Source organism: Marmota monax, unplaced genomic scaffold (assembly GCF_021218885.2).
Source record: "Marmota monax isolate L192 unplaced genomic scaffold, Marmota_monax_Labrador192_F-V1.1 WCK01_AAM20220418_F8-fsc00264, whole genome shotgun sequence".
Lineage (NCBI taxonomy): Eukaryota > Metazoa > Chordata > Mammalia > Rodentia > Sciuridae > Marmota > Marmota monax.
This window is the reverse complement of record NW_026693143.1, coordinates 1,428,775-1,453,055: the sequence shown is the minus strand read 5'-3', so window position 1 is coordinate 1,453,055 and position 24,281 is coordinate 1,428,775. Positions and strand designations below refer to the sequence as shown.

At 37.4% G+C, this 24,281-nt stretch overlaps 1 protein-coding gene across 7 annotated transcripts; it reads left to right on the top strand.

The window, feature by feature from the left end:
• The first annotated feature begins 1,092 nt into the window (after positions 1 to 1,092).
• Samd9l (sterile alpha motif domain containing 9 like) lies at positions 1,093 to 23,971 on the top strand. Of its 7 annotated transcripts, none has more exons than XM_058582888.1 (5): positions 1,094 to 1,302; positions 2,815 to 2,882; positions 3,987 to 4,099; positions 4,463 to 4,645; positions 18,879 to 23,971. In XM_058582888.1, exon 5 carries the CDS (start codon positions 18,901 to 18,903, stop codon positions 23,653 to 23,655), a length of 4,755 nt encoding a protein of 1,584 aa, XP_058438871.1. In that variant the 5' UTR covers positions 1,094 to 1,302; positions 2,815 to 2,882; positions 3,987 to 4,099; positions 4,463 to 4,645; positions 18,879 to 18,900; the 3' UTR covers positions 23,656 to 23,971. The 7 variants fall into 7 exon arrangements, with proteins under 7 accessions (XP_046311156.1, XP_058438871.1, XP_046311152.1 ...); XM_046455196.2 differs by having other exon boundaries at positions 2,815 to 2,909; XM_046455198.2 differs by lacking the exon at positions 3,987 to 4,099.
• The last annotated feature ends 310 nt before the right edge of the window (positions 23,972 to 24,281 follow it).

The following is a 24,281-nucleotide window of genomic DNA, read 5'->3' as shown; positions in this document are numbered from 1 at the left end:
AGTTTTATTGAGGTAAAATATATTTTATATTATATTTTATATTTATATTATATTTATGTTTAATATAACAATATAAATATATATTATTATAATAAAATAATATAATAATATAAATATAATATATTTATATAACTATATTATTATAATATATATTTATATTATATTATCTATATCCCTAAGGATACAAGAAGATACATGACTGTCCATATATATATATATATAATATTTATATTATATATAAAATATATAATATCAAATGCAAAATCAAATACACATTTAAATGTACCCATCTTAACAAGTGTGGGCATATGCATACACCTGTGGTATCATCACTACAATCAAGTTACTCCTCCAAAAAGAAAAAATAACATTTTCATAAGATAATAAAATAAATCATGACTCAACAAGCAGAAGAATTTAAGGGCACTCTTTGACTTTACTAAGCTGCCATGACAAAGTAACACAAACTGTGTGTCTTAACAGAAATTTGTTTCCTCGAAATTCTGGAGGATCAAGGTGTGTCATGAGTGTTGGTGTCTTCTGAGGCCTCTCTCCTGGCTGACAGATGGCTGTCCCCTACCTGATTCTTCACATGGTCTTCCCTCTACACATATCTTGAGTTCAAATTTCCTCTTCTTATAAGAATACCAGTCAGGATTAGTGTCCTTCCTAGAGACCTCATTTCAACTTAATTACTTCCTTAAAGACCCTACCTCCAAATATAATGGTATTCTGAGGTTCAGGATTTTAACATTTGGATTTGGGAAAACAATTCGCCCCAAAACAGCACTTACATCACACCAAGATTTTAATGTTTTTCCTAATAGTTCTGTTCTCTCTGTATTGGCAGTTGTTACCACCACCCCCCCACCCCCCGCGGCCACCCCCCCCACACACACACACATATACACACACACTCTGATTTCTTAGCTTTTATGACTTAAAAATCTGCCTAGTAAACAATTTTCTAAGCCATAGTACACATTTATGGATAATTTTCTGCAATGCAATTTTTTGAAGTATTTTACATTCGTTCAAACCTAATATGCTCTAAAGCAAAACTGAAACTCCCTGCATTTCCACTTCCTCGTTGTGCTTCTGTACAGAAATCCAAACACACCCTCAGAAGAAGTCAGAGCCCCAGAGGCCGGACAACTTACAGCTTAATGGCTTTACTTTTAGAAAAACTAACATCCTTCCAATCATATATTTCTTAGCCATCAGAAAAGAAATAAGAAATCAAAGTTTAAAATGACTGGTTTCAATTTTTGGATATAAAAAGAAGTTTTCTGGAAAATTCTGGTAAGTTCCTGAATGAGCTATTTCTTAAAATGCCAGCTGTACTTTTTATATAAATACATGTTTGTACATAAACCATTACTTGTAAAAATGTTAATTAGAAGTATCATTGTATTGAATACATATCAGTATATTTATTGATACTAACTTATGTCTTTCTAAAAAGAAATGTGCTGTTAAGTGTAATTAAGGTGATGAATACCAATCAGTCTAGTGAAAGGGTTTCTGGTCATAGAAGGTGAGTTGTGGAAGAAAGTATAGAGAAACAGTGCCAAGTGGGTCAGGAATTTAAGCATAAAGGATTGTTACAGAACCTGCATTCCTGTGTAATTATGCAAAATCCTGTCTTTCATAATGTAAGATGTTATTAAGTGTTACACTTCACCAGAGATAATGCTCTCCAGAGACCAGCTATACTTCTATTTTAAACCTTCCATTCATAGCCATTCCATACAACAATCTGATTGAAAACTAAAAAAAAAAAAAATTAAAAAAAAATTCATTGTCCTTCAGGAAATCGAAACTAACTTACTTGTGTGTGGTTTCAATTTGTCATCCCATTGGAGGAGGGTGTGGCTAGCTCTCCCTGGCTGCAACCCAGACTCAAAAGTGTCTTTTCTCTGCCCACAGCTCTAAGAATCTTGCAGAGCAGAACAAATTCTCTAGGTGTGGATATATGGGGTGTGGCTAAGAACCCCCTGAGATTGAGGTGGGCACCCAAAATATGTGTCCCCAAGAGCTCTGTTGACTTGGTACTTCCTGCTTAACATCAGAAAGAAAGCTGGAGTCGTTCCACTGAGAGTGGCATCCAGCAGCTGCTTTGTCCATAAGTAACAGTACTAATAAGACATGTGGTCACAGTTGTTCCAAAACAGGAATCTGACAGCCAAAGAGTGATGTCAAGAAATTCTCAAAAGTTTGTTCACACCAACCATGATAGTTTTGATCTTAACTTACTTCCAACATTACATGAGCAGAGGCTTTTTAAATCATGAAGTGCAAACTATTTTCAAAACTTTAATGACTACTGTAGGTTTGAATCATCATATGTTCATAACTTCTATCATGTTGAGGAGGCAGGGTTGAGAGCTTTTGGGCATTAATAATAGTCCTAGAGAGTTATTAAATAATTTACTATTTCATATTAAGACAAGATATTGATTTTTTTCCTTTAGTGTAAGCAAAGAGTTTAGATTTGGGGTCTGTACATCAGTGTCCCTATCTGAAAATAATATTTCTATTGCCTTGGTACCTGTGGGCAAATTCAGAATAAAAGTAACTGAGAAAAAGCTGTGCCCTGATTGGTGGCACCAGGTCAATTTTGCTGCACTTCGTATGCTAGACAGACACAGAATGAGTCACTGCCTCTGCAGAGGCCAAGAGAGCTGTAAAAGAGGGAGGGGCTGCAGAGGAAGTTCCTGATGTGCTGCTTCATTTCTAGAATGTTAGGTCCTTTTGGAATTGCTATATTCCGTGACCAGAGCAAATAAGAAAACCTGGATTCTGTCCTTTCAGTCTTTCAGGTAACCAGAGAGAGAGGGTGGAAGGTTAAACTGCTGGAAGAGGACTGAGGCTAAATAAAGGTGCTGCATGAGTGAGGCCTTATTGGGGTGAGTTGGTGGGAAGAGGCCAGGTCCCCACCAGGAGATCAGCTTCCAGAGCAAAGGCAGCAGGTGACAACACAAAGGCTCTGAAACTCAGACGCTGAGGACCCAGAGTAAAAGGGACCTCCCCAGGGAACACCCTACCTGAGCAATGGCCTTGTTCCAGGACTGTAAGGGATGCAGTAGAAAGTTGAGAAGGTATAACATGAAACCGGTGCCTACAAGGACCACAGGAGAAAACACACTTATTCATTTTCCCTTCCTTTTGATAAAACTTCCTTTTCATTTTTGTGACCAGATGATAGAAGCTGGAGTTAGCTCTGGCCCAGTGAGTGGCACAGAGAAGAGATCTCCCTAGACTTCTGTCTGGGATTTTAGCCAAGCAAAATAATAATCACCCTAACAAAATGAGAAAAGTCCACTGACCTACACACATTGCTATTTGGAGGGTTTTCAAAAATTTCTTGTTTTTAACTACTCTAAGAAAATATGTTATTCATTAACCAAATTTTCATTTAGAAGCTAGTATGTGTTAGGCATTGTAAAAGAGTGACCCAAATGTACACAGTCCCTTGTCCTCAAGAGTGCCCAAAATAATGGGTGGGGTGGAAAATAAACAAGATAAATAGATAAAAATATATGGAAAGTTGATTGCGATAAATCTTCAGTAAATAAAAAATAAAGCCAAAGAGATATAGAAAGTGCTGGGCCAGGGAAAAATGTTTTCAGTTAGCTGGTCAAGCAATACTTCACTGAGAAGGTGGTATTTGATAACAGAGCTAAGGGAAGTAAAGGGGTGATCCTTACAGGTATCCAAAGATAGTCCAGGGAGAGGAAAGGAGTGCAGCAGACCTAAAAGGAGCAGATGCTTCCTGAAACAAGGAGCCACAAGGAAGTGGGGGGCTGGAACAGACTGAGATCTAGAAATGAAAGTTAAGATGTAATTGGAGGGGCAGCAGGGTACCAGCTCACATGGGGCCCTGAAGTCCATAACAAAGGACTTGGCTTTCACTCTGAGTCAAAGGGACAGCCACGGGAGGGATTGAACAGATTATTGGTGTGACTTTATATACATTTTAACAGGGTCACTCCAGCTGCTATTTTGAGAAGTCCGAAAGGGATCAATAACAGTAAGAGAGAACATGTGAGATACTTATCCTGCAATTCAGAAGAGAGAAGATGGAGGCTTGGACCAGGTGGGAGGCAGGTGGTCAGATCCTGGATATATGGGGATCAGCCTAGGGATTGTTCCACACCGAATGTGGAATGTAGGAAAAAAGAAACAGCATGTCTGCAACATATTTTGGGATGTTTATTTGTTTTATTCACAGTGTATAAGCATAGAAAAAGACCTGTCTAAGGAATAGCATTTCTTTTCCCTATCCTCCCAGGTTTTCTCTATGTTTGAAAGTATTCAGAATAGAAAATTAGAGGGAAAGTCTGTATAATAAATACTTCCTAAGCAGAAATTCAGTCCCTGCATTTTAATTTGTGGTGGTATTTGTTTTTGTTGTTGTTTCGCTTTTGACGTGATAGATTCTCAACAAATATGTTCTTAGGCAAACTGAACAAGGACCAACTGTGTTCTACCTGCATCTCTGCTTCCTCGCTGATTTACAGAATGAGATTCCCACAAATTCTCAAGCAAATGCAACTCACTAAAGTGTTCTAGATCAAAGAGGCTCAGGAAGACGTGTTTCAAGTTTCTGACATAAAAAATATAAATTTTCAGAAAAGCCCTGGTAAGTTTCTAATTATTGGTTTATTTAAGCAACTCTCATTAAAAGCTGTCTTTATAAACTAATTCTAAAAACTTAAGGAGATCTTTAGAAATGAATATTCTTTCAAATGCATTTAAGTATTTGTGATGAATTGATTTTAAAAGAAATGACAATGGAAGAACTGGGTAAAATGTCGACCAGGAGATCAGGATTCCAAGCATACCAAACCACATAGAATATTGTAGGCAACTATGAACTCTGACCAATAAAACTTAAGATGATATCAAAAGTTTATATCTACCGTAGATAAAAACCCTCCAAAGTTTAATCGTTGTTTTATTTAAGACCTTCCTTCACACAACTAGCTTGTAGAGAGACTATGTGAAGAAATACATCCTTATAATATGCAATACAGGAAATTGACTAACTTGCTTTGTGGTTTCCTCTGGCCAAGCATCGGAGTGGTGCAGAGCTGCGGGGTTGTAGCTGTGCTGAAGGAGGGGATGCCTGCTGGCTCTGGGAGATTGGGTTTGGTACCAGAGCTGTCCCTGACAGGGTTCTGCTTTGACCCTTCCTGAGCAGCTCCCCAAAAGGGAAAATAAAAGTCCTTAGGGAATAGATCCTGAATTTAATTCTAGTAAGGAGAACCTCTGGGTTTCAAAATTAGTTTGCCAGAGGAGGTGGTGGAGGACTTCCCCAGAATTTCAACCAGCTATACCACTAATCACACCAGATAGAGGGATTTCATATGCACTTCTTTTGAAGAGACTGAACAAAAACTCAACAAACAAGACAATACTGGTTCTCATCCACTTCCCCTCTATTATGAATGGGAAAGTGGTCTGCCTAAGAGGAGAGCTCCCTTAATCATGACATAATTTTACTGATCACAATTCCTTCCCCTTTTACATACTATAGAGCTTTCTGCTAAACATCAAGGTCCTTTGCTGTTTAGAAAACATACCAATAGTCCAGGATTTAAGGTTGAAGACATAGAAAGAAAGCAAGGAGTTATGTCAAAGCCTTATCAAAACCTTTTTGCTCATATCATTGTGAGCTATGTAATATATAGCTCCAGTCAAATATGGATCATAGGTCATATATAACTTTTGACCATATCAGAGATCAAAAGTTATGTAAAAGTGGTTCAAATGTATAGTAGCTGCAAATTATGTATCTTCTCAACTACCATCATAGAGGTGGATGACTGAGAAATGTTTGATGCTAGAAAGGAAACTTCATCTTTTTTGTTTTCTTTCTCTTTTTCTTATTTTTAGTACCAGGAATTGAATTCAGAGGTACTTTACCACTGAGCCCCATCCCTAGCCCTATTTTGTATTTGATTTAGAGACAGGGTCTCACTGAGTTGTTGAGCTCCTTACCCTTGCTTAGGCTGTTTGAACCCTGGATCCTCCTGCCTCAGTCTCCCCAACCGCTGGGATTACAGGTGTGCACCACTGCACACAACAGGCCCTTCATCTTTGAACAATGAGGGACTCTTTGACATACAGTAGAGATTTTTTAAAAAGCAGCAGGCTTGGGGAAGACAGATGCTAGCCACCCCATTTGAAGAGTTTCTATCTCCCTGGAATTCAAGCAACAAAGAAGAAAGTGACAGGGAATTTGTCACCCTGTGAGATGACACACAAAGTCCAGCCTTCCACCATCCCCCACATTCCTTTTTCTGTCCCCCACTTCTAGTGTCTGCTAAGCAGAAAATCCTTAATGTGCTGCTCCTTGTAGAGTTCCAGAATCCATGAGAATTGCTATAACCTCTGGCTAACACAGAGGAGAAAATCCAGAGTGTTCCTTACAATCATTTAGGTTTCCTAAGGTGTGGGTTGACTGAGCTACTGACAGAGGACTCTGACTAAGAGAAGATACTGCCTCAGACCTGAACAGGGCCAGTCTGTGGAGCATGATAAGAGTATCTTCAGAGGAGTGTCTGTGTGTCCAGAGCAGAGAGAGCGATTAGAACCCTACGGACTGAGGACTTAAGTAGGAGCCAACCTCTTGCAGGGACAACCCCTTGTGAGAAAGTGCTCATTCAGGAACTGTAAATAAGGCAGCAAAAGCTGATAAGGAAACTGGGCTCATGGAGGACTTTAGATGAAGGATGGATGTTTACTGACTTTTGTTTTTAAAACATTGACTGTTTTCTGAGTCCTAATGATCAGTTAACATGGCAGCTTCAGTTAGTTCTAATTTCATAGATGACAAATGAAGAGATTTTTAGGTTCTTTGTTCCATAAGCATTGCTAACTCATGGATTTCCAAAATGACAATTCAATTGTTTTACTACTCAAAAAATCTTATTTTTTTCATTCAAAAAAAAAAAAAGTTCATTGAGTACTAATTCTATGACAGGACCCAGGGCTTCATCAATCAATGTGTGGCAAAAAAAAAAGTCTGTTTTCATGTGGTTTATACTGTAGTTTCTGAGACAGAATGAGAAGAGGATTAAGTAAAATATGTACTATGTAAATCCCAAAAAAGAAAATTGAATCAGGGAAGAATGAGGAAAAGTGCTGAGGAAGAAGTCTTTTGTTTAACCCAAAATTTTAAGACAGGAATACAACAAAGGCCTTTCTGAATCTGAGTAAAGGGGTGAAGGAAGTGAGGATGTGAGCTATGTAGGCATCTAGAGGAAGAGCATTCCAAGCACAGGGAGCAGCTGGTCTGAAGACTGATGATGCACCAGCATGGCTGGCATATCTGAGCAACAGCACAGCAGCTGGGCGGCCGAGTGGCATGAGTGGAGGAGATGAGGTCAGAAAGACAGTGGGGTAGGCAGATTGTGTGGGACTTTAATGGCTTTTATTCAGAGGGTTTTGAGCAGAGAGGCACGATTCCACTAACATTTTAACAGAATCACATTGGCTGCTCTGTTGAAAATAAAATGAATAGGTTGAGGAGTAGGGACAAGCCAGAGTCAGAGAGACCAGGTAACAATGAGTGAATAAGTCAAGAAAGAGATGATGGCTTGGACCAGGGTGGAAGCAGTAGCGATGTGAGAAATGGTGGGATTCTGCAGACACTATGCAGGTGAGGTTGAAAAGTCCTGGGAAATATAATGAATATGAGGTGTGTGGAAAGGGAAGCAGTCACAGCTGCCCTTTGCTGTGAACCACTGGTGAATTCCATTCATTGATAAGACTGTGGGGGAGCAGGTTTGGGATGGGAGGGATAAATATCAGGAGACTGATTTTAGCCATGTTATAAGGACCGTGAGACGCTCAAGTCGACACAGAGAAGGGAAGATATACTGATGAACTGATGGAATCGAAGAGGAGGATTTAACTAGCTTTGTCATCTAGGAAGGGAGTGGTAGGAGGGAAGAGACTGATTACAATGAGTGGCCAAGACACACAAAGCCAGTTAAAGGGGGAAAGCAGGAACAGGAGGACAAGGATTGCCACTGCAAGATACCACAAACCGGGTCTCTTCAACAACAGAAATGCATTGTCCCAGACAACAGCTGTGAGGAAGAGCCTGATCCATGCCTTAGGGAGGTGGTGTGCTGGCAATCTTGGGGGATCCTGGGCTTATAGAACATGACCGTGACCTCTGCTTTTTCTTCACATACTGTTGTCCCTAAATGTGTGCCTTTGGACCCAAATTTCCCCTTTGTATAAGGATACCAGTCCTAGTGGATTAGGGTCCACCCTAATGACCTCATGTTAACTAAGGACTTCTATCTCCAAATAAGGCCATATTCTTAGGTCCTCGTGTTTAAGACTTTGGCACACAAAAGGGGAAGGCATGCAATGCAATCTATAATAGTAATGACATGGTCAAAGGTGTGACCGTGGAATGGAGGTGGTTTGAGGTTCAGATCGTCAAACAAGAAGTAGTAAGTCAGGTGACAGATTCACGTATTGGAAGGATCAATTATATGTCTATTGAGCAACCAAAAAATTATGACAGAAATAGTATCTGTGGGCATGAATGTTCTCTTCTTTTCAGCTGCCTATTGAAAAGTGTTAAAATGTATAAGAAATCAAATATTCAGGCAAGTTATTCAAGTATAAAATATTTCAAGTCTAAATTTTAAAATAAGATAGCATCATGTTCTTTAATAGCTCATATTAGATGAGAGTGGTCACTTTTCATCCAGTCTTTTCTCCAACATGACTTCAGAAAAACCTTTCATTAAGAATTCTTTTTTAATAACTGTTTTCACTGTCAGTTGCATGATGCTTGCAAATGGATAAGGCAGGCACCCTTCAGTCTCACCTCAAGTGGCACTAAGGGCCTCTGTAGAGGAGACAGAGACATCAGGGCTGAGTTTCCCAGTCTCTCAGACTTGAGGAGTCAGCTACTGGTCTGTCTTCCTCCACTCAGGTAACTTCACAACGGGCCAGTGCCCTAGCTCTGTGTGGAAGGCACTGCCCTATACTGAACATATACACCATATTCTTTAGACCTTACTAGACCTTAGGCCTTTGGGTGGCCTACCAGATGGACAATTCCTCATTCCCTTGACTATCCCTCAGGGTTCCTCCCTGCACCCACCTGCCATCTTACCCCAGCAGCTCCCCCTTAACCTTGCCTGCCCTACATTCCCACTCACCTCCTGGTGATATCAGCTGTTCCTCACTATGCCTCTTCTTGTGTCAAAGCACTTATCACAATTTGTCATTATAAACTTTTTTGAGTGTTCATATGTGACTTGTTTTGTCTTTTAAAATCTTTTCCAATGGACTAGAGTCAGGAAGGAATTTACTAAATATCTGTTGAATGAATGAAAAAGGAGACCATTTAAGTTAAAACAATACTTATCTCTGGTGTCAATGTATGTGATAATTCTTACAGAACTTCTGAAACTACTTCTATCTATGTTATAAATGAACAGAATTGATCATCTGAAGTATGTTTACAGTGTTCCTTGTGCCAGTTGCTCAGTCTTGCTGATTGGCTCAGGACTAATCATGACCTGCAAAGTGAAGCTAGGAGTAATGAAAAGAATTCAAGATGCTAAAACCAGGAAAAGTTTTATTAAGACAGTGGAAGCAGCTGTACAGTGTTTGCATGTCTACAGACTGGGCAAATCACTGCAGTGGGGATACAGTATTCCAGCTCAGCTCATCTGTTCTCCATGTTTGACTTCATGGAAACCCTCAGATGAATTTTTTTATTTTTATTTTTTTATTGGTACATTATGGTTGTACATAATGATGGGGTTTGTTTTTACATATTAATACATTCACACAATATAACAATATAATTTGGCCAATATCCCTCTTCAGCACTTACCCCTCCCTCCTCTCCTCTCACCCTCTGGTCTCCTTTCTCTATTCTGCTGATCGCCCTTTGTTTTTCATGTGATCACCTCCCATCTGTCATTTCCCTTTTCCTCTCTACTTTCCACCATGAGAGAAAACATGTGACTCTTGACCTTCTGATTTTGGCTTATTTCACTTAACATAATGGTCTCAGGTTCCATTCATTTTCCTGAAAATTACATAATTTCAGTTTTTATGGCAGAATAAAACTCCTTTATGTATATATACCACATTTTTTCTATACCCACTCACTTGTTAGTGGACACTTAGGCACAGTTTGGCTATTGTGAATCGTACTGCTATAAACATGGGGATAAATATATCAATACAGTATGATGACTTTGATTCCTTAGGATAAATAACAAGGAGAGGTACAGCTGGGTCATATGGTGGTTCTGTGTCTAGTCTTTTGAGAAACCTTCATACTGATTTCCATAGTGGTTGTACTAATTTACAATCCCACTAACAGTATAAAATTGTTTTTTTTCTCTACATCCTCTCCAGCATTCATTATTGTTTGTATTCTTGATAACGGCCATTCTGATTGATATGAGATGAAATCTCAGTGTAATTTTGATTTGTATTTCCCTAATTGCTAATAAGAATGAACTTTTTTTTATATATTTGTCGGACATTTGTATTTCTTCTTTTGAGAAGTGTCTGTTTAATTCATTTGCCCATTTATTAATTGGGTTATTTGGTTTTAAGGTGTTAAGTTTTTTGAATTATTTATATATTCTAGATATTAATCCTTTGTCAGAGGTATAACTAGCAAAGAGTTTCTCCCATTTTGTAGATTATCTCTTCACATTCCTAGTTATTTCCTTTGTTATGCAGAAGACTTTTCATTTGATGTCATCCCATTTATCAACTCATGTCATTATTTCTAAGCTTTAGAGATCCTTTAGAGTAGAAAGTCACTGCCTGTGCCTATATGCCTGAGTAATGACCCTATATTTTCTTCTAGGAACTGCGTAGTTTTTTATGTAATTTTAATTATTTGATCTATTTTAAGCTTATTTTTATGTAGGGTGAGAGATAAGGGTCTATCTTCACTCTTGTACATATGGATAACCAGTTTTCCTAGCACCGTTTATTAAAGAAGCTGTATTTTCTTCAATGTATATTTTTGGCACTTTTGACAAGGACCAGATGATTACAGAGGTGTGGGTCTGTCTCTGTGCCTTCTATTCTCTACCACTGTCTATGTGGCTGTTTTATTTTGCCAGTGTCATACAGTTTTTACAGCTCTGTTGTATAATTTGAAGTCAGGTATTGTGATGCCTCCAGTATTTCTTTTCGTTAAATTTGTTCTTTTTAGATGTACATGATAGTAGACTAGCATGAATCAGACATAACTTTTCTATCCATTATTTCTTTTTTGGCTTAGAAATACTTTGTCTATTCAGGGTCTTTTATTTTTCCAAATTAACTTTAGGACTGTCTTTTTTTCTAGTTCTATAAAGATTTCCATTGGTATTTTTATGGGGATTATGTTGAATTTGTACATTGCTTTGATAGTATGCCCATTTGAACAATATTAATTCTGCCTATGCATGGGTATAGAAGATCTTTGCATCTTCTTGTGTCTTCTTCAATTTTTTTCTTCAGTGTTCTATAGTTTCCATTGTAGAGTTCTTTCACTTCCTTGGTTAGATTTAGTGCTAGGTTTTATTTTTGGTTTTGCTTTTTTGTTGTTTTTTGAGGCTACTGTGAATGGAACTGTTCTACCAATTTCTTTCTCAGCAGATTCACTGTTGGAATATAGAAAATATACTGATTTTTGTATGTTGATTTTGTAACCTGCTACTTTTCTGAATTTATTTATTGGCTCTAGCAGTTTTTTGATGGAGTTTTTGGATCCTCTAAATATAGGATCATATCAGCTACAAAAGTGATAATTTGACTTCTTCCTTTCCTATTTTTATTCCTCTTATTTCCCTCTCTTACTTAATTGCTCTGACTAGAATTTCTAGCACCAAACAAATAAGAGTGGTAACAGTAGACATCCTTGTCTTATTCCAGATTTTAAAGGAAATTGTTTCAGTTTTTCCCCACTTACTATAAAGTTGGCTTTGGGTTTTCTATATCCGTTTAGAGTACTAAGTGATTTTTATCCTTCATTCTATTTATGTGATGAGTTGCATTATTTATCTATATATTTTAAACCATCCTTACAGTTCTGGAATAAAACCAACTTGGTTATGTTGTACAATCTTCTTAATATGTTGTTGAATATAATTCACATTTTATTAAGGATGTTTACATCTAAGTTCATCAAGGTTATTGGTCTATGGTTTTCTTTCCTTGGTGTGTCCTTATCTGGTTTGGTATGAGTTTAATATTGTCTTCATAGAATGAAATTGGAAGTGCTCCATCCCTTTCTATTTTATGGAATAATTTGAGGAACACTGGCAAAAGTTGTTTAAAGGTCTGGTAGAGTTCAGCTGAGAATCCATCTGGTCCTGGACTTTTCTTTGTTGAAAGGCTTTTTATTACTGCTTCTATCTCATTACTAGCTATTTGTCTGTTTAGATTTCCTATGTCCTCTTGATTCAATTTGGGCAGGTCATATTTGTCCAGAAATGTATCTGTTTCTTCTAGGATTTCCAATTTATCAAAGTATAAGTTTTGAAAATAGCCTTTAATGATCCACTGGACTTCTGTTATGTCTGTGGTGATTTCCCCTTTTTTCTCTCTAATTTTATTAATTTTGGGTCTTCTCTCTTTTTCTTTTGGTTAGTTTGGCCAAGGGCTTAGAAATCTTGTTTATCTTTTCAAAGAATTAACTCTTCATTTCATTGATCCTTTGTATTTTTTATTCTAAATTTCAAAAAAATAAAAAATAAATAAATTTCATTGATGTTGGCTCTGATCTTAATTATTTCCTTCCTTTTACTGGTTTTAGAATTAGTTTGTCCTTTTTCAAGGGCCTTGAAATGCATCATTAGGTTGTTTACTTTGAAATCTTTCTGATTTTCTTATGTAGACATGCATAGCTATAAACTTTTCTCTTATAAATGCCTTTATAATGTCTCAGACAATCTGGAAAGTTGTATCACTATACTTATTTGAGTCTACGAGTTTTTAAATTTCTCCCTTTGTTTCTTCTATTTCTCATTCATCATTCAAAGTGTATAGTTCAATTTCCATGAGTTTATATAGTTTCCTATATAGTTAATATAGGATTTTTGGTGTGTATTTCTAATTTTATTCCATTATTATCTGATAAAATGCAAGAAATTACATTAATTAATTGGGTTGTATTTGCTAACAGTTTCCTTGTGTCCTACAATATAGTTTACTTTGGAGAATGTTCCATGAACCACTGAGAAGAAAGTGTATTCAGCTGTTGTTGAATGAAATATCCTATAGATGTCTGTTAAGTTTATTTAATTTATATTTTTTAGGTCCAAAGAGTTTTTGCTCAGTTTATGTCTCTGGATAACCTATCTAATGGTGAGAGAGGTGTATTGAAATCACCCAGTATTAGTGTACTGGGGTCTATCTGGGTCTTTAATTTGAGTAGTGTCTATTTTATATAGCTAGTTGCATACTTGTTTGGGGAATAAATATTTATTATTGCTATATCTTTTGTTGGATTTTTCCCTTTACCAGTATTAAATGACCTTCTTTGTCTCTTCTGATTAATTTTGGCTTAAACTTTGCTTTGTTGGGTATGAGAATAGCTACTTCGGTTTGTTTTGGGGCTCCTTTTGCATGGTATATCAATTTCCATTCTCTCTTTCAGCCTGTGTCTGTCTTTGCCTGTAAAGTGAGTCTCTTGCAAACAACATATAGTTGGTCTTATTTTTTAATTTATTCCATCATCCTAGGTCTTTTAATTGCACAGTTGAAGCCATTTATATTCAATGTTATTGTAGAGACGTATTTATTATTTCCTTCCATTTGGGTTTATTGGTAATTTTCACTTTGGTCCTGTTTCTCATTTCCTTAGCTACTCTTCAAGTTAGATTTGTTCATTTGTGAACTCTGGAGTTTGTCTTTCATTTCTTCTGTGTAGAATATTTCTTTAAGTAAGTTCTATAGTGACAGCTTAGTAGTCATAAATTCTTTCAATTTCTGCTTATCTTGAAAGGTTTTTATTTTATTATTTTTTATTTTGAAAGATAGATTTGCTGAATAAAGCAATCTTGGTTGACAGTTATTTTCTTTCAGGGCTTGAAATACATCCTTCCAAACCCTCCTGGATTCTAGAGTTTATGCTGAGAAATCAGAAGTAACTCTGGTTGGCTTGCCTCTAAATGTGACCTGATGAACTCTTGAGGCTTTTAAAATTCTATCCTTGTTCTGCATGTTAGGCATTTAATTATAAATTTTGATCTTGTCTGTTTGGGGTTCTGAGTGATTCCTCTCTCTGGATATCCATCTCATTCTCAATGTTTGGAAATTTTTCTGTTATTATTTCCCTTAAATGATCTAGATTGAGACCCCCTTATAGGTGTGGTATACATAATCTTTGTGTTAATTCTCTGTTTTATCCATTTCATTAGCCTGCATCTGACAGTTCTCCTCAATTCCAATAATCTTTAAATTTGATATCCTAAGGTTGTCCCAGAGTTCTTGTATATTCTAATCATGGTTATTTATTTTATTTTCTTTAATACTGTCTGAATGGTCAAGGGTAGCCACTTTGTCTTCCAGATCTGAGATTCTGTGTTCAGCATGGTCTCCTCTATTAGAGAAACTTTCAACTGAATATTTTATTTGATTTATTGTGTCTTTCATTTCTAAGATTTCTGTTAGATTCTTTTTTAAGATCTCTATCTCCTTATTGAATTTCTAATTCATATCCTGTACCAACACCCTGAATTCCACTCAGTTGTTTTTCTGTGTTCTCTTGGAATTCATTGAGCATTTTAAATCCTTCTTTTGAATTATTTATCTGGTATTTCATCCACTTCAGTATCTTTGGGGTCAGCTGCTGGTGAATTATGAACTTTAGGAGGTGTCATGTTATCTTGTTTTTTTGTATTTCTTGTATTCCTGAGTTGGGTTTTATGCATCTGTTGGTATAGATTTCTCATTCATTATTATGTGTTGACCTTTTGGGGGCACAGCCTTCTCTTGCCCAAGTGTCCTAGTGTGATCTAGATTGAGACCCCCTTATAGGTATGGTATACACAATCTTTGTGTTAATTCTCTGTTTTTGCTGTAGCACTTGATGCCCATGAGTGGGACCTCAGGGCCCAACCATAGCTATTCCTACTTGGGGCTTGGTCATTGGTTTGGGTTTTGGCTCTTCTATACTTTGTATTAAAGTATAGATGAAGTTTGAATGTCATTGATTTGTTTGTGGAGCAAGTTGTGCTGTCTTTTGGCCAAGTTTAGTTCAGCAGAAGAGTCTCTACCCAGTGAATTTGTAGTGTCCCTGTAGGTTCTCAGCACCCCACAAGATAGGGAAAAACAAACAATAATAACAACCAATACAAACAATATAAAGCATTAAAATAAGATGCAGTTCCTACTATGATATCTGCAACATTAATTACCACAAAAAAAGAAAAAGAAAGAAAAGACAAGAAAAAGAAAACAGGAATGGTGGGGTCAGCAATTGTCAATAGCAAAAATAACAAATAACCATGAACTAGATCTGGCTTTAAAAGAAACAGAATCAACTATGTCACCCACAGAAAAAATAATTGCTACAAGATGAATGGCGGGAACAGGAGTTAGATAAATCAGTTAGCTCTAAAAGATGGTAAAAATACAGTGAAGAGAAAGAAAAATGTGACAGAAAGGTAGAAGAGAGTTTACAATGTTTAAAAAGTGAACAGAGAATGCAGAAGAGATGTAACAGGTGATGTTTATAAGGAAGGAGGAGAAAATAAAATAAAAAGAGAGAGAGAAATAACAAGAGAATTCAGCTCTTAGCAGGAGAAGAGAGAGAAAGAGAAACAAGATACAAACAAACAGAAACAAAACTAAAATAAAATAAAGAAACCAAAACCCCTAACCCCCAAAAGATAATGCAATGAAAAATAACTATATTTTCAAAATGTTAAAAATGAACATATATATCTATGTATGTTCATAAACAAATCAGCACAGCAAGAACATCAAAACATAGTATGGCAATATGTAAATCAATGGATGTGTAACTGATGTGATTCTGCAATCTGTGTATGGGGTGAAGGTGGGAGTTCATAACCCACTTGAATCAAAGTGTGGAATATGATATGTCAAGAAATTTGTAATGTTTTGAACAACCCACAATAAAAAATTAAAAAAAAAGAACATCAAAACACACACATACTCACACACACAGACACACACACACAAAAAAAAACTAAACTAAAACTAAAACCAAAAATGGACAAAGGCAAAAGATTATTAATGAAAAATGAAGGAATCCTCTCCATTGAGGCGGTCAAAATAGTCAGCAAGAATGGATGTTTACTGTCTATGCCCAACTCTGCTTCTTTCAGTTTCTTCATGGGCTATGTACAAAGAAAGAGAGACCAAGGGCTGGAGTTTATTAACCCCTTTCTCTTTTTGTGCTGTTTACCAAGCTGCTGATTGCAGTGGTCTAACACTGAGGCTAGTTGAAATAGCTCTCAGCTTTCCTTCTTACCAGTATAAGATAGGATGGAAAGGGAGATACTGTTAATTAAAGTTTTGTCTTCACAGACCTGATTGACGCACTCTTGAGTTGGAGTAGTGAGTGCTGTAGAGTCCTATGAGGGTCTTACAGCAGCTTAGGTTTAGGTCTAATCAGGCCTTAGGGGCTTTGTTGGGTGGTATCTGCTCTAGAAAGATTAGATCAATATAATCCTAAACCCCTAGCAAGTTTCCCTATCTCTGCTGGGAGTCTAGATCTTGTGAGCCTCCCCGGAATTCTAATCCTGGGCCAGGGAAGCTAATCCTCCACACACTCTGCTGCCCAGCAACACAGCCTTCCCAGGTTCACTCCCTGAATATATGCACATGTGCCTGCTCAGATTCCTGACCCACTTCAGCTGCTTATGTGAGCCTCCCCAGCAAAGGAGAAGCAAGTTGTGCTCCCCTTCACTTTTCTGACTTGAATCCCCCTGGGTATAATCTTCCCTGTGCCTATTTCACTCATATTTTGCTAGGTATACAAGAAGCTTTCCGTAGGTGCTTGCCAAGACAGTGTTTGCTCAGATCTCCTGGTTCCTACAGCAGCAGCTGCAGCATGGCCACCTCAAGATGGCTCCACCTCAGCTCTCTATGGCCAGTTGGGAAACACTAGCACTTTTCAAACATCAGTTCACACTGCAACCTCTGGATCAACCAAGTTCAGGCTGCTTTAGGATCTGAGGATTTTCTGTACCAAATCTGCTCATTGTGTTTCTCTCTGGGTATTATCTCTCCCCTCCATGGTGAACCAGTGCCACTGCCACGGCCACTGCCACCACCAGCTTGGCTCCAATGTATCCTTTCTTCTCAGTTCAGTGCACCCACATTTCTGAGTCTCTAAGACACTCTGACTGCCCAATATTGAATTTTAGTGAAATCCCTCTTTCACATATATAACTGCAAAGCAGCACTCCTGCTGTGTGAATCCCGAGCCACAGAGCAACTAGGAATGCAGCCTTCTTCTAATCTGCCATCTTGAATCTCCCTCTCTAGATGAGCTTTTGCAAGAAATGTCAAATACATTTGGGTCAAATTTGCAATTTGGCTAGACTTTGTATTTGGTTACCCATTAATGAAAACAAAACAAAACAAGAGTCCTTAAATCTTTAATTCCAAAAATTACAAATCTTTTTAAATGCATTCATTTTCTCTATTTTAATATTTCTGTTTTATTCAATCCTCAGTGCTTTTTAATCTCTTTATATTCAGATATTTTGCTTTCTTGTTATTCCCCTTAGTTAAACCAATCTGTTGATTCATCTTTTTAACTCTGATTTAGTAGGTCTGGGGGCCTGAAAATTTGCATTTTAGCCAGTTGCCAAGTGATGCTGCTGCTGCTGGCTGGAGACTACACTTTGAGGCCATCACTCTTGATCTTGTCTGCACAATAGAATTACCCTGGGATATTTTCAAAAGGACTAATGCCTGAAAACATCCCATCACTCCTTCAACTACTTGCAAGAGTCTCAGGCTTGCAGCCCCAGGTGATTCTAGTGTTTAGCCAAGGTTTAGAGTCTCCAAGGATCCAGTATTTTTAGACCTTGCAATTCAAAAGAATACCTAATGGTAGTATCTTTGTCAGTCCCACATCCATAATTCAGGTGAAAATGATTTTTAATAAAGTTCAAAACTCGTACTGTCTTTCATACCTACTTTCAGGAAGGCTAGACCAGCTTTAACTATTGGTCTTTTCTTGTACTTTCTGCAAGCCACAAGAACTAGACAACAAAATCCATTATCCAAACATTTTACTGCCAAGTCTTGGAAAGTTCTAGCCTGACAGTATGGACATCTTAAGTCCAAAAGACAGTAAGTGATGATTTAACCAAAGCATTGTAACTATGTTTTAAAAAATGACCAGCTTCCAAGTTGCGAATAGCTTGTTTTCCTGTACCCCAACCCATCTCCACTGTGTTAAAAGTTTCACACTCTAAAGTTTATTTGCAATATTCTGCTATGGGATCCAATTCTGTATTACTTTAGGATTCTAGTTTCAAATTACAAGAACACAACTTTCACCAAGTTAAGCCTAAAAGGGAAAATTATTATAAGGATAAAAGAGTGTATCAACTAGTTAGCAGTTATTGATTTCATAACCAAGTTTATAATCACCTAGGAAAGAAGGGTATGCTGTAAATTATGACTATAAAGCTGTTAAAATAATATCAAGCAGTTTTAAGTAAGCCTTAGAAAATATTACACATATACATACATATATATACACACACACATATATAGGTACACACACACATATACACTACTTGTATAAGGTTATATACTTAATTTGACCACATGATTTCAATGATTAAAGTATAATACTAAAATACTCATTGTGTTACTTTTTCCAGGGAATAAAGTTAAAGCTTTGACATGAATGAACAAGAAACTCTACCTGAAATGATCAAAGACTGGACCAAAGAGCATGTTAAAAAATGGGTAACTGAAGATCTTAAAATTGATGAGAAATATGGACAAATTTTGCTCAATGAAGAAGTGTCAGGATTAGTTCTGCAGGAACTAACTGAAAAGGATCTTAAAGAAATGGGGCTACCACGGGGTCCGGCACTTCTGATAAAACGTACATATAACAAATTGATTAATAGTTGCCCTAAAAATGACAATCAGGATTCAGCACAATCAGATCTTACAAAACCTTCCAAAAAAGAACAACAAAAAAAGCCAAAACAAACCAAAAAGGAGGAGGAAAAAATGTCATCCGGTATTGATCATGATCTCAGAGAGATGGGGGATACCACAGAACAACAGTCCATTCTTGCGAAAGAAAGTGCATTAAGTGAAAGAACAAACACTAAAGATGAGAAAAAAAATGAACTACAGACTGAACAGTTGACTTGTATGTCATATCCTTTTGATCACTTCCATGACAGCCATCGCTACATAGAACATTATATTCTACAGCCTGAAACAGGACCACTGAATCTCATTGACCCAATTCATGAGTTCAAAGCTCTCACCAACACGGACACCGCCACAGAAGAGGACATCAAAATGAAATTCAGCAATGAGGTCTTCCGGTTTGCATCTGCTTGTATGAATTCACGCACCAACGGTACCATCCATTTTGGAGTCAAGGACAAACCCCATGGAGAAATCATTGGTGTGAAAGTCACCAATAAGGATGCCTTCATTAACCACTTCAATCTAATGATCAAAAAGTATTTTGAAGAAAGTGAGATCAATGAAGCCAAAAGGTGTATTCGGGAGCCAAGGTTTGTGGAGGTCCTCCTGCAGAACAATACATCGTCTGACAGATTTGTCATTGAAGTCGACATTATTCCCAAACACTCTATATGTAAAGAAAAGTATTTCTATATTAAGATGCAATGTTGTACAGATAAAATGTGGAAACAACACCAAGATCATTCACTATTCATTAGAGAAGGAGCTAGCTCTAGGGATATCTTGGCCAACAGAAAGCAACGGGATATAGATTTCAAAAAATTTTTACAAAATTTAAAGTCCCTGGTAGCATCTAGAAAAGAAGCGGAGGAAGAACATGGGCTGAAGGTGACTAAGAAAAAGAGTGAAGGATTAAAACTGGTTAAACTTCTCATCGGGAACCGAGAATCATTGGATAATTCCTATTACAACTGGTATATTCTTGTAACAAATAAATGCCACCCAAATCAAACCCAGCACTTAGATTTTCTTAAGGAAATCAAGTGGTTTGCTGTGTTGGAATTTGATCCTGAATCTGTGATCAATGGAGTTGTCAAAGTTTACAAAGAAAGCCGAGTAGCAAACCTTCACTTTCCAAGTCAGTATGAAGAAAAGACAGCTAGTGTGATGGAGAAGATTTCTACTCTGAATCTTTATGAGCAGCCCAGCTGGATCTTCTGCAATGGCAGATCGGACCTGCAAAATGAGACCTATAAACCTCTAGAACCACATTTATGGCAGAGAGATAGAGCTTCTGAAGTCAGAAAACTGATTTTATTTCTCACAGATGAAAATATAATGGCAAGAGGGAAATTTTTGGTGGTATTTCTCTTACTCTCTTCGGTAGAAAGCCCAGGAGACCCATTGATGGAAACTTTCTGTGCCTTCTATCAAGCTCTCAAAGGAATGGATAATATGTTGTGTATCTGTGTAAACTCACAGATTTATCAACGATGGAAAGATCTACTACAGACAAGATTGACAATCTCAGATGAGTTAGCAAACCATACTATTTCCACTTTAAATATAGAACTGGTAAACAGTACTATCCTTAAACTAAAATCAGTGATTCAGTCATCAAAAAGGTTTTTGCCCTCCAGAGGAGGCGCCTCAGTTATCCTAGAGAAAAAGGACGAGGATACCTTGGTCGCACTGGAAATCCTCTGTGAAAATGAATGTAAAGACACAGACATAGAGAAAGATAAGTCTAAATTCCTAGAATTTAAGACATCAAAAGAAGAACACTTTTATCGCGGTGGCAAAGTATCCTGGTGGAACTTCTACTTTTCTTCTGAAAACTATTCCTCACCTTTTGTGAAACGGGACAGATATGAAGACCTTAAACGTATAATAAACGAGTGTGCAGAATGTCCTAAACCACTATTTGTGAAAATTATCAACCTTTATCACCATCCCGGCTGTGGAGGTACTACACTGGCTATGCATGTTCTCTGGGACCTAAAGAAAAAGTTCAGATGTGCTGTGTTAAAAAACAAAGCAACTGATTTTGCAGAAATTGGAGAACAAGTAAGCAAGTTGATCACCTACAAGGCAAACAGCCACCAGGATTATATTCCTGTGCTTCTCCTTGTGGATGATTTTGAAGAACAGGAGAATATCTACATTCTGCAGAATTCCATCCATTTCAATTTAGGAGAGAAAGATTTGCTATATGAAAAGACATTGGTAATTATCTTAAACTGCATGAGATCCAAGAATCCAGAAGAAAGCGCAAAATTAGCAGATAGTGTCTCCCTGAAATCCCAACTTTCTCCCAAAGAACAACGAGCTTTTGAGATCAAACTGGAGGAAATTGAAAAGCAGCACAATAACTGTGAAAACTTTTATTCCTTCATGATCATGAAAGGCAATTTTGATGAAGCATATGTAGAAAATGTAGTAAGGAATATCCTCAAAGAACAGAACATTGACACCAAGGAAGCACAACTCGTTTCTTTCTTGGCTTTACTCAACACTTATGTTACTGATTCTACAATTTCATTGTCACAGTGCGAAATGTTCTTGGGAATTACATACACTAGTACATTCTGGAAACCTGAAAGCCTAGAAGACAAGATGGGAACCTATTCTACACTCTTAATAAGCACAGAAGTTGCTGATTATGGGAGGTATACAGGGGTGCGTATCATTCACCCTCTGATTGCCATTTACTGCCTAAAGGAACTGGAGAAAAGCTATCACCTAAATCAATGTCAAATTGCCTTGAATATATTAAATGAGAATTTGTTCTATGATTCTGGGATAGGAAAAGACAAATTTCAGCACGACGTGCAAACTCTCCTGCTTACAAGGCAGCGCAAGGAGCACGGAGATGAAACAGACACGTTGTTTTCCCCATTGATCGAGGTTTTGCAGAATAAAGAAATCGAAAAGGTCTTGACTGCAGGAAGTATTCGATTCCCACAAAATGCATTCATTTGTCAGGCCTTAGCAAGGTATTTCTACATTAAGGAGAAGAATTTTAACACTGCTCTGGACTGGGCAAATTTGGCCAAAAGACGAGCGCCTAAAAATTCCTATATCTCAGATACAGTTGGTCAGGTCTACAAAAATGAGATCAAATGGTGGTTGGATGAACACAAAAACTGTACAAACATTACTATCAAAGACCTAAGGCATTTCCTAGATGCTTCTGAAAAAGCCTCCAGAGCATTCAAAGAATCCCAACTGCAAACTGATAGTAAAGAATATGAGATTCAAACTTGGTCACCACAAAAGTCCCAAAGAAGGTATGATACATATAATACGGCTGGGTTCTTGGGTGAAATAGAAGTTGGTCTTTACACTATCCAGATTCTTCAGCTCACTCCCTTTTTCCATCGGGAAAACGAATTCTCCAAAAAATTTATGGCCCAATTTCTATCTGGAAAGGAGAGCATTCCTCCTGATCCAAAAAATGAATATTATTTGGCTCTTAGCATGTACACATCCCACCTACAAAATTTACAATCAGATTTGAAAGGGTGCTTTGATTTTTTTATTGATTACATGGTTCTCCTGAAAACCAGGAACACCCAAAAAGAAATGGCAGAAGTCCTATTAAGCAAGAAAGTCAGTCGCTGTTTCAGGAAATACAAAGAAATTTTCTGCCATTTGGATTTACGTCCTTTAGAAGGCAAAGAGTGTCAGTTACTCCAGGAGGAAAATTGCAGGAAAAGTCTAGAAGCTTTGAGAGCAGACAGGTTTTCTGGACTCCTGGAATATCTTAATCCAAACCACAAAGAGGCCGCAACCATCATGGAAAGTATAGTCGATAAATACACCTTCCTGTTGCAGCAGAACCCAAATAAACGGCTGACGAAGGAGAAACAGAATTTCATTTTGGCCAACATCATTCTCAGTTGTCTAAAACCCAATTCCAAGTCCATCCAACCACTTACCAAGTTAAAAAAAAAGCTCCGAGAAGTCTTGCAATTCGTAGGACCAAGTCATCAGTATTCTGATCCTTATTTCTTGGCCTGCCTCCTGTTCTGGCCAGAAAACGAAGAACTAGATGAAGATTCCAAACAGATGGAAAAGTATGTTTCCTCTTTAACTAGATCTTTCCGGGGACAGTACAAGCGCATGTGCAGGTCCAAGCAGGCAAGCACCCTTTTCTATCTAGGGAAGAAGAAGGGTCTCAACAGTATTGTTCACAAGGCTGAGATAGAGAAGCACTTCAGTAAAGAACCAAATATAAATGCCCTCTGGCAGAGTGGACGTGTGTGGGAAAAACAAGAAGTCAAAGATCTCCTGCGTCAGCTGATTGGTCAGGCTGAAGGCAAGTTAATCTCTATAGAATATGGAACCGAGGAAAAAATAAAAATACCAGTGACATCTGTGTATTCAAGTCCCCTCAGAAGTGGCAGAAATATAGATAGAGTGTCCTTCTACCTAGGATTTTCCATCGAAGGCCCTATGGCATATAATGTAAAAGTGATTTAAAAATGTATTAGTTCAAACATGTTTATTCATATCTGCCTAAGATTGTGTTCCTTCTCCCTATTACCATGGCATGTTCATGACATTGTTGGCTTAATTCTAGTATCATATTTTGCTTTGGTCTCTCTGAATGAATTATAAGCCTTTCTAGAAAATGAAATATGTTTACACCACAGAGCTCAACATACAGCCTAGTCAATTACTTAATATTTTAGACATGTATTTTCAAGCTAACACATTTAATTAAGAAGTTTTAAATGGTATCCAGTGGTCAGGCCATAATTGTTTTATAGGTTAATAAAATCTATTTTAAATTTAATCATTTTTCAGAAATTTCTAAATTATTTCCTTACTGTGAAAGCAGGGATTTTGCTAAGAAGAAACAACAACAACAACAACAAAAAAAAAAACTCCTCCCCTGTGTAGTGACCCGAAACCCAGAGAACCAGCCCCGAGTTCCACTCACCTCATTTTGATGTCAGTAAAAACTCATGTGGGAGGTAAATATTTTGTTGTTCATTCTCCATTTTACTCCTTCCCAACACACACACACACACACACACACACACAACTGCTTGTACCCATTGCCCTCTCCCAACTCATAGCTTCAGGAGGGAAGCAGAGCTTTA